Below are 15,024 nucleotides of genomic sequence, written 5' to 3'. Positions count from 1 at the left end.
GCCTTATGCATTGTAACAAGGGGAGCTGAATTCTTTCACTTAGACAGAAGCAACAGATGAATGGGAAAATATTAAGGTAAAAGTGGCCACAGGGTTTCTTACACCCTAGAACAGCTTGGACACTATTTCTGAGATGACAGCTCCCATTGCAAGTAAGGTCACCAAAAGAAAGCTGTGATGTTGATTAATGATTTTTTAAAAAAATTCTAAAACTCTTAGCAATTAAGAGGGGACTGTGTTCAGATAATGTGTGGCACAATGGATCCCTTTTTTCAGTTTTTCCATAGGTTTTCTTCACTATATTATCTAAAGTATATTAGAAAAAAAGAAATGACAGAAAAATAAAGTTGAGTTTTTCAAACAAAATAAAAAAAAAACAGGGAGCAGGTGGAGCTATGGAGAATGGAGTGCCACAATTGAGAACAATAGCAACGATTTAAGGGGATTCTCAAACACGTCAAGAACTTCAAGCAGATATCCTATACACTTTTAGTGGGGGAATTCACATGCCTACAATTAGATGCGCATATGAGTGTATTTTACAGAAGACCAGTGAATTTTTTTTGCAAAAACATCAATTTTCAAATACTTCATAAACTGTTTATTATTCAAGTATCTTAGTATTTCAATTCCTTAACCTCATTACTACAGCAAATCAAAACTCTAAGTAACAAGTCATGAAGAAAACCAGTAGGATGACTGGTAACATAAATGAGTCATTTTAGTTTCAGAGGTACAGTAAACCAAGCAAACCTTTCCAAAAATACAGATTGTTCAAACTATAAATATTGGCTTCTCCACTAAATTAAAACTGCACTCTCAAGAAAGTTATCAGCATTCAGAATATAAATTAACCATTAAAAAAACCCAAGCACATTGAATTACACATAGAAGATTTTTCTCAACTGATAACCTATATGAATAATGACATAAGTATAAAGCTGTTGAAAGAATTGCCATCTGCTGTAACATTACGGAAAAATATTTTATAGCACTTCTTTCCATTTACACATCCTAGGCAAAACCCAAGACATCTGGCTCAGGCTTTGAAGTGTTTAATTTAAAATGTAGTTACATTATTTTTATTGCCAATGAAGACCCAAGAGGCACCTATCAAGATCTGAATCACACTGTGTGAGCACCCAACAAATATAGAGTACGATAACTATGTACCTTCTGTGGGCATTTGAGTTCCATGGGATGAATCCCACCTTTGATGATTACCAGAACATTTGCAGTAATGCACAAAACATCTAGCTCTGTGACATCTTTGAAATTCAAGCAATGTTTACCTGATATTTGAGATTTTTAGGCTCAATTTATTTTATACTGGGATGGTACCATGCAGCTGTACATGACTGCATATAGAGGTAACATGGCACTAAGAAAGAAACACTGGCAGAGAGTATTCTGGGCTTTTGAGAAATTTTTAGTCTACAGTGATAGCAATAGAGATAGCATTTGAATTCACACATATCCCAAAGACATGTGAAGTGCTGCAAATGGCAGGAGGAAAGTTTAGGTTCAAAAATTTATTAAATCCATGTCTAACCAGGACACAAAATAGGGGTAGTGGTGATACTAGTTCTTTATATACATTTACAGTATTTCTGTCATGAGCACCTACGTGGCACCAGGTCATGTGGCATTGAACTAACTTCTTCAGCACATTTATATAAGCCAACACACAGAGTCATAGAGCTATCTGGCACTACCTACCTCGGTTATGAACAACCAACTGAGAAACAAAAAGCTAGCAAGCTGCAGGCCTTCCTCATCTAGTATTTAAACCTTATTCACTGAGCTTATTTGTATTTATTTAATAATATATGCAGGATAGATATAAAACAGAAAGCAAACACCAAGTTTGCAGCTACAGCAAACACTAACATGGGTCAATGTAATTTATGTTTGAAATTCATATTAATTAAATAAAAGTGAAGTTTTCCTACTTCAAAATAGTTGTAATAACTTTAGCCTAGCAAACAAACACTATTCACAGACCAAACTTAGTCCTTATTTAGGCCATAACATAAGACAGACGAATGGTTATATGTGGGTAGATTTTACTGATGTGCAGATTCTCTTGTACAACCCATTTCCCTCCCTTAATCAGTGGTACTTTTTAAAACTCCTCCTCTTACCAGCCTTCATGTTCAATCTCACCTTTGGCAAAGGTTTCTGGAATGCCTGCATTGCCAGCAGAAGGGGACCAGCTGTCGTCCAGTTGTAGTACCTGGGCATGCAAGGGAGACAATTACAGCATTTTGTAACCCCAAAAGCCCCAATTCACAATCTACCTGGTATTCACCACCTGGCAGGTTAAAGCCATGAAGCACAGATCAAACTCTGACCTGCACTAGTAATAACAGACCCATCTTATTTCACAGAATGCTCACAGGTATTTACCACTTTTATTTTATTTACCATTTTTCAGGGTATGCAAGAGAAGCTAGGCCTTGAGCAGAAAGGGTGTTTGTCACACATTACTCAAGTCATCATAGAATCACAGAATGGTTGGGTTGGAAGGGACCTTAAAGATCATCTAATTCCAACTCACCTGCCTTGGGCAGGGACACCTTCCACTAAATCAGGCTGCTCAGGGCCCCATTCAATCTGGGCTTAAGCACTTCCAGGGACATCCACCACTTCCCTGGACAACCTGTTTCAGTAACTCACCATCCTTACAGTAATAAAGAATTTTTCATCTAAAACTGTTCCCCAGTATCGTATCACTTTTACTACATAAAAGGTTGCTCTCCCTCTTTTTTCTAAGTCCCCTTTAAGTACTAAAAAGCTGCAATGAAGTCTCCCCAGAGCCTTCTCTTTTCCAGGCTGAACCCCAACTCTCTCAGCCTGTCCTCACAGGAGAGGCACTCCAGCCCTCTGATCACCTTTAATGTCCCTCCTCTGAACTCGCTCCAACAGGTCCCTGTCTGTCCTGTGCTGGAGACCCCAGGGCTGGATGCAGCACTGCAGGTGAGGTCTCAGCGAGCAGAGGGGCAGAATCCCCTCCCTTGACCTGTCCCTGCTGCTTTGGATGCAGCCCAGGACATGTTTGCCTTTCTGGGCTGCAAACACACTCTTGGCCCATGTCCAGATTTTCATTCACCAGAACCCCCAAGTTAGTCTGTACAGAGCTGCTCTCAATGAGTTATCTCCCTGCCTGTACTCATATCTGGGATTGCTCCAAACCAGCTGCAGCTGGTTTGCATTTTAACTTCTTGAATTTCATGAGTTTCTTGTGGGCCCTTTCCTCAATTTTGTCCAGGTCCCTCTGGATAGTATCACTTCCTTCTGTTGATTCCACTGCACCACTCAGCTTTGTGTCATCTGCAAATGTGCTGAGGGTGCACTCGGTCCCACTGTCTGTGTCACTGACAAAGATATTGAAGAGCATCAGTCCTCAGGACAGAGCCCTCAGGGACATCAGCTTCCATCTGGACAGAGCTGTTGACCACAACACTCTGGCTGCATCCATCCAGCTACAGTCCTTATTATATTCCTCTTTATCACAGCATAAGCCATACTTCTGCAAGCTTTTTTCACTGTTTTTCCATCAAGGAGCCACATAAAACTTAGGGGCTGTAGTCTGTAGGATGTCAAGCTCCTGTTATTACACACTGAACATGGCTCAACCCTTGTTGCAGACAGTAAGACAATTAGAGTATCCATTATCTAGGGAAGATGAAGTTCACAAGACATTAAGAGAATATGATATTTAAGGTCCTCACTAAGGTCACCTCTCTTCCCAATAAATTCAGCAGGCAGATAAATACTACCAAAAGATTCAGAGAACAGTGTCAGGGAAGCAATGAGTGGCTCACCTCAGACCACAGAGAGCTGAGGTCAGGTATGAGGCTGACCACAATAAAAACTATCACCTGGTACATTAGCCTTGCATGACCCATGGCTGTAACCAAGGGTAGCCAAAGCTCTCTTGGAGCAGCACAAAGCCATGATCTCTCCTCTGTTTGCAAGGTGCAAGGAACTCTCAAGTTAAAGAAACCCCAAAAAGCTGCATCTGGCTTAGATCACAGCACTGTCCCACTGCCAACAATACAAACATACAAAAAAATGTCTTAGTCTTGCAGAAATGGAAGCCTCATATTCATTGGGTGAAGTTTGACAAATCTTGAAAAGCAATGCCTCCACAAAGGCATATTAGCAAAATATTCAGTATGTACAAAAAAATTGCTTGGTACTGAGTGACTGGAAGCCGACTGATGTATCCCTGTAAATATTAATAATTCAAACTGGCTCAGGGTGAGCCTTAGCAAGTTCACATTGTATTTCATTTTTACTCTGTCAATTGAATGTGAATACTATTAGCATTTAATAACAGCTTCTTGAAATTCAAATTGTGTCAGTAACAGGTCATCTGAAACTGCTCTTCACTTTCAATTCAAAGGAGGAAAGGTAACTAGAAGAACCTCAATTTACTAGGGAGTTGACTCTTTCTAGATGAATCCAAGCTACAAACATTCAAAACCTGGTTTTCAGCTATAGTTATACTGATGTAATGCACTGAAGTGACAAAGAAGTGTCTTTGTTACAACAGTAATATGAAATATACTTACTTATTTCCAATCTTAACCACAAGGTTAGGGTCATCAATGATAGCAGGATTGTCCACAAACTGCTGATATGTTACTGCATGTTCTAAGAACTCTTCTGTGGGGGAAAGAAGTTGCATTTGTAAAGCATGCATTTATAGATGCCTGGGATGGGCCAACCTAAACCTCTCAGCACCTCTTACACACATTGGTTACACCTTCATTACAAGGGTACTGAGATTTAACTGCAATATGGAAGTTGTTCAGAGACTCTCAATCTTAGAAGATGAGGGTTTCTTCGTTTCTGGGTGTTTTTCCTTTCAAAAAACAAGCTAAAGTGAAAGCTCAGGGACTGAACTGCGAGGGAGGAAAATCTCCTTTTAGAAAAATTATGTCATTTACAAGTGATTCAGATGACAGTATGACTCAAATAAATCACAGGATATTTGAAACATTTTAATAAGTAGCTTGTGAGCAGCAGTCTGTGTGGCATCAGGCTCATATGATTTTATGATACCACATTACTGCAGAAAGTGCAAGTGTTAACACATTTATTTTCACATTATGCCACTAGAAGTTTAAGGCACAAAGTATTGTGATTTATCTAAATGTTACACAAGAAACTGGAGGTAGGGTAGGAATCAGGTTGAACTTTTCAACTCCTTCTCCTTATGTCCCCATTTATGGACCACCTTTTTCACTCCTGACTCTAAGAGCTGTGAATTTCCTAGCTATATGCTGTACTAAGTGGCAAAAGTATCATTAAGACTACTGTGATACAAGCACTATCAGGAAGTAAAAATACCAATGAAATACTTCCAAAAATTGTCATATATAGTGGATTGTTCAAATGTGTTAAAAATCATGAGAGGTTCTAGGAAGTTTATCATTACATGGCCAGTATTTATTTTCTCAAGCCAGTGCTGAGCACAGCCACAGGAGGGCTCTGCAGCCTCAGGCTGGGAAGCTCAAACCCAGCTGCCAGCACACGTCTGCAATTCACACAGTCATCCCGTACCTTTGGTTATCTCTTTGTTCTCAGTCAGACCTCCGCAGAGAGAAATGGCAATGGAGGGCAAATCCCGGATTCCATCCGAGATGCTCTCAGCCCCGCTGTCAACGCCCGAGCTCCCGACAGACTGCGGAGAGTGGCTGGCCGGCCGCGGCCCCACGTCAGCCGTGCTCCTGCTTTGGGCATTATCCCCACTGGAACAAAAAAATCAGCAATTCAGTCTTCATGTGTTCATTCCCAAATTCACTCCATTTAACAAGTAAAGCTTAGGGAATAAAAAAGGAAAAAAAAAAGAAAAACCTTTGTTTAAGTTTTACAGCAAAACAAAACAAAGTAATATAGGTCTTGGTCCAATATTAGATTGCTTCTACTTACTTGTCTAAACTAGGCATGTTTATAATTAACTGCAATTAAATCAGCCCACTTATTTATAAGAGCTAAGAAAATAAGACAATAAACTGTATAATCTTAATAGACAAAATAATTATATAATAAGCAGAGTTTATACTAGTAGAACTATTCCCACACAGGAACAAGAACAAGCATGTAAATTTATTATTATATTTATACTAACTATATAAACTGATAGTTAAACACAAACAATGTGTATGTTTGTGTATTTATGTGTCATGTATCTATAAATAAAACACTCCACATGTAAACTACTAGGATTTAAATTTTCAGAAACAATAAATTATTATACCTACTTAAAATCTGATGAGATCAATCTTATGAAGTTCAAGCTCATCAAACTCTGCTTTCCACTTCAGAATTATATGAATGCATTTGAGAAAGAAATTTTCAATCCAACATTTTCCCCATATAACTAATCCTTCTCAGCTTTATTGAAATGCTAATATTACAGCAGCTGAGTTTAAGCAAGCAAAAAAAGAAAAATAAATTACACAAGCTGCTTTAGTTGTTGCTCAATGACTTTCATCAAGTGACTAGAGTATATGTTGAAAGACAACTATAAATGCTGCAAGAGGCTCCAATAAAGATCAGAACAAGTTGGAAGTTGTATGTTCAGGGTGCAGTTTTTTTCATATATAACTCTGTCATTCATCTTCCAAAAATTATTTTCTCACATTCATATTTATAGGTGAATCAACCACAGTAAAGCCACATTAGAGCAATAATTTTCTGCTAATACTGTTAACAGTAAGATATGTTCTTTATGGTAATAAGTCAGGACAGGGGATAAATATATCCCAAGGCCAATTACTCTCCTAGGACATGTGAGTTAACACTCACAAACATCAGTGTCTATTACATAACCATCCACAATCAATATATGATGCTTAATTGACCAAAACAGAAAACCATCTGCAAGCACTTTTCTCAGGCTAAAATGCAGCACCTTCCAAAAGTTTTAATATTCCTCTCGAGAAAATTTTACTTTCCTTCTACCTTCATTTCTGCTTGAACCCTGAAAAAGGCATCTTATCTGGCTGGCAATGAAGAGTTTGATCTAAATATGGAAGATGAAAAGAGCTCTTTAAAAAGTAAAAATATAAGAAAAAGACTTATACTTTTTGGGGAAATAAAGTGCAGCAACTTCTGGATCCATGTCAGTGAGGTCATCTAAATAGACACCATCAGCACCAAGATGCCGGCTCCGTTTGTCTGTAAGGGACAGAAGAAATAAACCTATTAAATCATATTTTCTGAGTAACAATACAGAGCTGTTATTACTGTTCAGCTATTCATTTTAAAACTAAGAAACCAGAAAGTTATAACAGTTTGTGAACTGTATTTGTGCAAAATGATACTGCCAAAAATCTCAAAACAAGTAATTTATATACACTGTTCAAACTATGAATTAACAAAATGGGACAGCAGAGGACTAGTTTTGAGACATGCCAAAGACTCCCTATCCCAGACAAAACCACTGTGAATCAGAAGTCAGCAGAGGAAAACAGCAAAAGGAAAACCTACTAAGTATTTACATAGTCCCATTATCACAGTATGGCAGTCAGAACATTTAATCTTTGATTAACTAATCTTACACCTCTCCTTGAAAAAGGGAAACAACAGACTAAAATATAGTCACTAACATGCTATAACTGGCTCGTTATGGAGACAACTCACTTTTAAGCACATACAGCTGATGTATGTATACATACAACACACCCCTTCTAGGCCTGTCACTAGGACCAACCACTGTCCTCTTGTTGCCAGTAGACCTAGATAAGTAACCACTGTAAGGTCAAAAACTAATTTGGATTCATTCTCAAACCCACAACTTCTCACTGTCTCAATTTCCAACACTAAACATCACAAAAGCAATCAGAAAATCTACACAAGCACTGAATAGTAAGCAGAGAAACACATCATTTTTTGTTTTCAAAGACAGTGGAATGCATGGGGAAGAGGCCAAGAAATTTGTATGTTTACTGATTAAAAAGCAGCTGCACAAACTAGGCTTATACAGAGCTTACATAATTATGGAATAATTATAATCAGTGCTCTAAAACAGAACATTTGTAAGCAAATAAATTTCATGTGAAGACTGTAACACTTGTTCACTTGTTATAAAATACCATGGAAATAGAGCCCAGAAATTAGGATAGATGAAGTTGCATTTCACATATTCAGGACAGGATATGTACTACATAGAACTGAGAAGCATGTAAAACAAAAGCACCTTATTTTATGGCAAATCTGCTCATTGTGCAAAAGACATACTACTACTTTGCACTACAGCAGAGTTTCCACAATTACCAGCCACACATCACTTGGGTGAACCAGCAGATCTACAGTCTGCTAATACACAAAAGTGAAATCCCAGAATCTGTCAAATGGAGCAAGTTTTGTAGTCTTGCTCATATGCACGGAGCTGCCAACAACTTCAGACCTTCAGAATCTTCTAATACATATCTCATGCGAACAGCTTGATGCACAACTCGGGTTTTGAAGGCTTATTCCTTTTCTGATCTGAAAGTGCCTTCAGGCCATGGATTAATTTATATGGCAATAAGATGCTTTATCACCAGGAAATTTGAAGATAAAGTCATGCATATAAAAGTGCAGGATCAACACCTTTACCTTTCTTTCTGGAAGGGGAATCCATCTTGCCAGTCGGTTGGGCTGAGCAAGCTGCAGCTTGCTTTATTTCTTCATTTGCAGGCAATGGGGGTTCAGCTGCTCCTGGCAGATCTGTCTCTGGCTTATTTGTCTCAGCTGGTAAGGGCTCAGTTTCACCAGCAATTGCTGCATCTGCTTGTCCAAGGGCAGGCAGAGGAGATACTGTGTTAAACTCCTCAACAGGAGAACTCTGGATGACCCGAAAGTGAGTGCTTTCAGAAGGATTTACATCTGCCATGCTGGGTTCCTTTGCTTTGAGCAGAGAACTGGCCTGTGAGGAAAAATTAACAGATCACTACAAAGAAAAGCCCTTAAAAAACACAACAGCCAGATTTTAACCTGTTCTGTTCGCTCCAATGAGATCAGACTGTCAGGATGACCAACTACAGCAGAAAGCCACCACTGAGACAGAGACTGCAATATGCAAAAGACCTCTCTGCTGTGTTTGCGCAAAATTCATTTGCATCTCGAGGCCAGGAATAATTTGTTCTGCAATGTGCTCTACAGTCTTCATTTTCCATTTATCCGCAAATCCCACCTCTCACCCTGCCTTCCTCTCTTTCTGTGAAAATCCTGGCTTTCCCTCAAAAGGCAAACCTGACAAACAAAAGAAGGGGGTACAGACTGGAGTCCCTGCACAATCAAGATGGTCTCAGGCACCAGGACACTGTCTAATCCCCAGATTTAGAATTTAAATCACTTTATAGGAACAATTCCAGATCTTCTCTGAGTGTGGGACAGGAAGTGTCCTTACAGAGGGACAGAGAGGAGCTGAACTACAGCCGTAGCATCACAGCTGCTATAACCTTCATGTCATAGCAAACAAACAACTCTTACATGAAGTTCAACAGCAGCCAAAGTATGACTCCCAGTTCAGGTATGGCAAGATCAGAATAGCTTGGGACATAGACAGGGACTGCAGAGAGAAAAGCCTCTGGGAGTAAGATTTGCCATACACACCAAGGTGTGTGAATGCTATATGAAAGATACACCTAAATTTCCTAGCAGGAAACCCTCCATTCTAAACTGCAACTGCCAATTTGGAACTCCTGCATGGACCCAGGCACTTATATCAGTTCTCTTTGAGCAGAAAATCCTAAGATTGATCCTGGTGGGCTGTTCAGGTCCAATCCAGCTTGCTTAATGGACCTTAGCCCTTACAATCCTACACAGGACAAAAGCAGAAGATGAAAGTGCTCTTTTCCTCTTGGGAACAAAGTCCTATTTTATTTCCTAGATAGGAGATACCAGGTGGTCGAGGTGACTTCACAGGTGAGAAGAGAGCAGGGATCTCCTCCCAGGGGATTTTAAGCTCAGGGGAAAGGGGGAGGAGGAAGGGGGCCACAGCCAATGGGATACAAGTGAAGAGGGGGTGAGGGGAGGAATAAATCTGGGACAAACCATTTCCACCAGGGCTTTTTTAGGGGAGAGGAAACACCATGTGATATCAGAGGAGAATCCCATGAGGATTCAAACATACTTATCAGTGCAATAATACATAAGAAAAACATAAGAACCCAGTGCAAAACAACTAAATAAACTACTTAGTGCAATACAACAGAAAATAGCCCCCAAATTTATTGTAATGTACACAGGGAAGAGACCGGTGCAGAGGTGATGAAACAGCTCACCACTGACATATTAAAAGAAGAGGCCAGAGCTCCTTTAAAGAAATTAAGAATTCTGGATTCCCACTCCTCCTTTTTTCACTAATTACCAACAGACAATTAATTACAAAAAATTACAATTGTGCCATTATAATTCTGATACCACCACCAGAACATAGAATTCTTTCTGAACAGGATGCCCACTTCCCTGGCCTGCAAAGCAGCAATTTTTCCTCTTAATACTGTATGTAAGCCCATCTCTCCTGCAGCTCTTTCTGCAGAGAAGCCAGCCTTCAGCAGGAGGTGCCAAACTCTGCACTATCCCAGCCCCCATAGCTGCAGCACTCCACTGAAACCTGACCTCTATCTCTCATACCCTGGTGCACATGCATACTCTAATGTGAATGCTGTCACTCCTCAGGAGCTGTCACAAGGAGCCAGCCAGCACCTGACCAGCCTGCAGTGTGGGCAGCTGCCCACAGTCTCTGTGCAGCACTGGAAATAAGGCTGCTGGCTACAGATCCCTCACCTAACTGGGACAAATGGCTCCAGGAGGAGACAGGCACCAAGCCAGTCCTATCAGCCAAGAGAACAGCATGTCTGCACATCCACAGATACAGAACTGCAGGTGCCTCTGGATACTTTTGTACTGAAGCAGACCATTTTCATTTCTGTGAATCTGACTGCTAACACCAGGCATCTAATTTCAATTTAAGGTAATTTATGAATTTGAGTGATTTACCAAAGTACATTGGGTTTGATTTTTTCTGTTTTTTAAGCTACTAACATTTACAAGACTGGGTCTCAGTTACTTCTTCATTTTCTACTGTATATCATCAGAATTGAGAATATCCATGCCATAAGGTACTTTCCTATACCTCCTATGGAGAAGGATTAAATTATCTTACATAAAACACTGTAATTTTAGATAAAACCAGGATCCATTTCCTCTTCATCAGTCTGCAGTAGATTTAGTACACATGCCCTGTTAAAGCACAAGAGATGCTAGCAGGAATTAAAGAACTTATGTTGGATACCTTTGCAGCCTGGGGTAGCTCTCCCCATGCCCAGTGCATGTGGGGATTATCCTTCAGTCCACTTCTGTCTGTAGGTTTACTGACTAATTCTGAGTCACTTTGAGGAGTAGGAGGACGTGAGTCTGATGGGCTAAAGAAAAACAAACAAAAAATGTTACAAAAGCAAAAGTAACCACAAAGCACTGAGTGCTTTCCAAACTAATGTCCACCAATACAAGGAATTGAAGACTGAAATAATCAAGAACCAACTGAATGTATGAAAGCATAGAAAAATAGTTGAAAAGTTCAGGATCCTCTTACACTGGCATTCAGAGGTCTCATCCCCTTTTCAGTAAGTGCTGTCAGAGAAGTAGTATTTAAGAGGCTGAAAGAGATAAAACAAGAACACTGGACCTGATTTCAGGAGGTTTTTGGTTTTCTGCATGGTAAAAAGAATAGGGATGGTACCAGCAGCAGATGAATAATGTATGCAAAGTGCAGAAATTACTCACGTCAACAAGACACCTTATCCTGACTAAGTAATACTTTAATCTAAGAAATCCAGTTGACTCCTTTCTAACTTGTTCAGCTCAACCATTGATTGGATGGATGTTTATATGGAAAAAAGCAGGAGAGCTACACAAAGAATTTGAGCCCTTTCAGTTGAAACATATTCAACTCTTTGTTTTGATAATTACTTGATAATAAATATTTATAAATTAATTAGTGAATTATTAGCTTATAGCATATTCTTAATGTGGTGAAGTCAAGAATGTGATGTCAAGTCAGTCATTAATAAATAATGAATCACTGATTTCAAGAACAGAAGGAAAAATTCAGATTATCTTCTCTGCCTTTCTGCATATCACAGGTCATAGAATCTCCCCCAGAACCTCCTGAACAAAGCTTGCATTTTTTATCTGAGCCGTAACCTGTCTCAGTATACTCATCCAATCCCGATTAAAAAACTAAAAGCAACAAAAGAATCCATAACATTCCTAAATCAAAGGTGCAAACTGAGTTACTTTCATTCTTAAAAACAAAAGGCTTCCATCTCATGAAGTGCCTAACTCCATGAAGTTCAACAAGGCCAAGTGCATGGTGCTATGCCTGAGACGAGGCAATCCCAACACAGGCTGGGCAGAGAATGGACTGAGAGCAGCCCTGGGAAGAATTACTTGAGGGTGTTTGCTGACAAAAAGCTGAGAGGGTGGTGAGGAACTGGCACAGGTTGTCCAGAGAAGGTATGAACTTCCCATCCCTGAAGACCAGACTGAATGGGGCTCTGAACAACCTGGCCTAGTGGAAGATATCCCTGCCCATAGCAGGAGGGTTGGAACGAGACAATCTTTAAGGTCCCTTCCAACCTAAATCATTCTGTGATTCTACAGTTCTATGAAAGAGCCAAACTCGTGTGGATATTCAGTATATTCAGATAAAGATAAAGAATAAATCAAACATGAGGAATTTATGTAAAGGTAAAATCATAGAATGGTGTTATCAATTTTGATACAGCTTTAGGCATCTAGTATGGCAACTATGTTGATATAAGCAATGAGTAATTTAGGCTGATGTATTACTCAAAGCTTTCCCAGCATTAATGGAGAATTGCAGAGGTCATATTCTACTACTTTAAATTTTTAACGTTGCTGTGACCTCTCTCCACTGACTTAATGGAGTGAAAGAGCTTGACTGCAGAATCTTGAGACTTCTTGAATTTAAGACAACACACAAAGTCTTGGTATCCACTTTTAGCTCTGTAGAAAAGAGGAATCCTACACTACTGCAAAGGCCTAGAGAGAGTTTTGTTTTGGCACGGGGCTCCTCCCATTACAAGGTTTGCATTTTTTATTGCTCACTTATTCTCTGAGGTTTTTGTTTTGCTTTCAGCAATCTATGCACAAGCAAACAACTCAGGAAAACCATGGGATAAAAATGTCATCAAAATATACACTGATTGTAAAATGATATGTGGAAATGTCAGTCTTCAGAGGAATGAATTCACTAAGTTCTTCCTTTTGGGGGCTTTTATCATCTTAATAAACCTTATTTTTAACCAGGCTTTCACTGACATAATTTTGTTTCAGCCATTCTCCTTCAATGGATGGTTCATCAAGGTACTACATGGTTCATCATTGCTGCTACTCAATGCACACAAAGAAGCAAGCAGAGAAAGTGCTTTCCAATGTCACTTTCAAATGTCTGGGTTAGCAATAAGTACAGCTTTAAGTACAACAGCAGTTCACATAGTCTTAGTGTGGTAAAAATGCAATAAAGTGTTAAAAGGATTAAAAAGCAGTCCAGAAAAGAGGGAGGACAACTGTTCTACCTGTCTGGAAGAGAAAAGTGAGAAGATTGTTGAGGACAAGAGTTAGATAGGCCTCCATCTGCTGGAACAGTGAGGAGAGTGGTTTGCCCTTTACAATCTATAGCCTTACTGGGCAGCAGAGCATGTGGGGAGAAAGAAAGACAGGGTGTCATTATATTCACGAGGGCTGATTAACATAAACTCTTTGTGTATTAGTTACACAAATGCTGACTTTACATTGAGAGTTTTCAAAACCCAGGATACTGCAATCAAGAAACAAACAGAACACACAGTTCCAAAAGCCATCGAAAGGGCAGGGTATTGACAAATGCTATCAGCAGCCTGGTGAAGCCAGTCACATTAAGCTTTACAGGCACTGAACAATGTTTCTTCCAGAATGCAATTCAAAACAGTTCCATTTAGCCATTGCCCTGAAATAATCTCCTCACTCCCTTCCTCTGCCCCTCAACTACAGAGGCAGGATATTGAGGTAAGACTTGTTAGGACAAGGTCTTGTGAATATTGCTGCACTCCAGCAGTCTGCATGGGGGATGTGGAGCACATGTGCATGGGGCACACACACACAGACCTAAGTGGAACTATAGTGCAATGCATTGAGAAAAAACTTGTCCCTTTGTGACAGACACAAAAAGGGAGGTCCAAACTGCTCTGTTTTGACATGAAAGGTATTCACATGCACATAAATACACATACAGGAAAAAGTAAGCAAATTACTGTATGTGTTCTTTTCACACAGTAAATATATCAAATCTATGTGAAAAGCAACATGAAAAGCTCATATTCATTTAAAAAAATATATTTAACTCCTATCCTGGGAAATTTTTAAAAGGATTACACTTGAAATACTGAAGACTTATAAACCTACATTCACTAAAGCCCTTACAGGGTGTGTGCATCAGGCAAACATTCAGATGGCATAAAACATAATTCCTCTCTATAGTATTTATATGCAAACAGTGACATTAGCAGATAAAAACATTCTTCAGAATTTATGGACCTGCATTTTTATCTATGCATTTGCTGTATCAAGGACAAAGCCAACCTGATGTTTTGGTAGACTATCTTATTGAAAATATAAAAGTATTCATCTAATAATGGTCACTGACTATGTTTGATATCCAAATCTTTAGTGAGACTTCATATAGTACTCGCATAGAAGACACTAATGGAAAAATTAAAAGAAGGGTACTATCTAGAACTGTACTATCAGAAAAAAGTACCTTTGAAGAGGTGACCATTCTCCATCTGAATGAGCATAAGGTGCAGACTGAGAAAGCACAGAAACTGCAGGAGCCTTTATGTCAGATACATCATCAACAAATACATCTGGAACAGGGATCCTAAATCGGGGGAAAGAAGTGACATTTAAAAAACATTTGCTTACTGAATTTTCATATACCTCAGCTAACAAACCCTA

The 15,024-nt window shown here is 39.3% G+C and overlaps 1 protein-coding gene across 4 annotated transcripts in view; it reads right to left on the bottom strand.

Moving 5' to 3' along the window:
* The window catches only part of LPIN1 (lipin 1), a 46,992-nt gene that overhangs the window by 18,853 nt on the left and 13,115 nt on the right, over positions 1–15,024 (bottom strand). For 2 of the 4 annotated variants that reach the window (XM_077175083.1, XM_054630389.2), the window contains exons 5-12: positions 14,828–14,947; positions 13,608–13,715; positions 11,300–11,429; positions 8,617–8,926; positions 7,101–7,194; positions 5,575–5,762; positions 4,581–4,674; positions 2,167–2,236 (exon numbers count right to left, since the gene is read on the bottom strand). In XM_077175083.1, coding sequence (XP_077031198.1) covers positions 2,167–2,236; positions 4,581–4,674; positions 5,575–5,762; positions 7,101–7,194; positions 8,617–8,926; positions 11,300–11,429; positions 13,608–13,715; positions 14,828–14,947 — 1,114 coding nt within the window. The remainder of the gene's footprint in view (positions 1–2,166; positions 2,237–4,580; positions 4,675–5,574; positions 5,763–7,100; positions 7,195–8,616; positions 8,927–11,299; positions 11,430–13,607; positions 13,716–14,827; positions 14,948–15,024) is intronic. The other 2 variants (XM_077175084.1, XM_077175082.1) reach the window with 1 other exon arrangement.

This window comes from Agelaius phoeniceus, chromosome 3 (assembly GCF_051311805.1).
Source record: "Agelaius phoeniceus isolate bAgePho1 chromosome 3, bAgePho1.hap1, whole genome shotgun sequence".
Taxonomy (NCBI): Eukaryota; Metazoa; Chordata; class Aves; order Passeriformes; family Icteridae; genus Agelaius; species Agelaius phoeniceus.
This window is presented reverse-complemented; position numbering and strand designations above follow the sequence as displayed.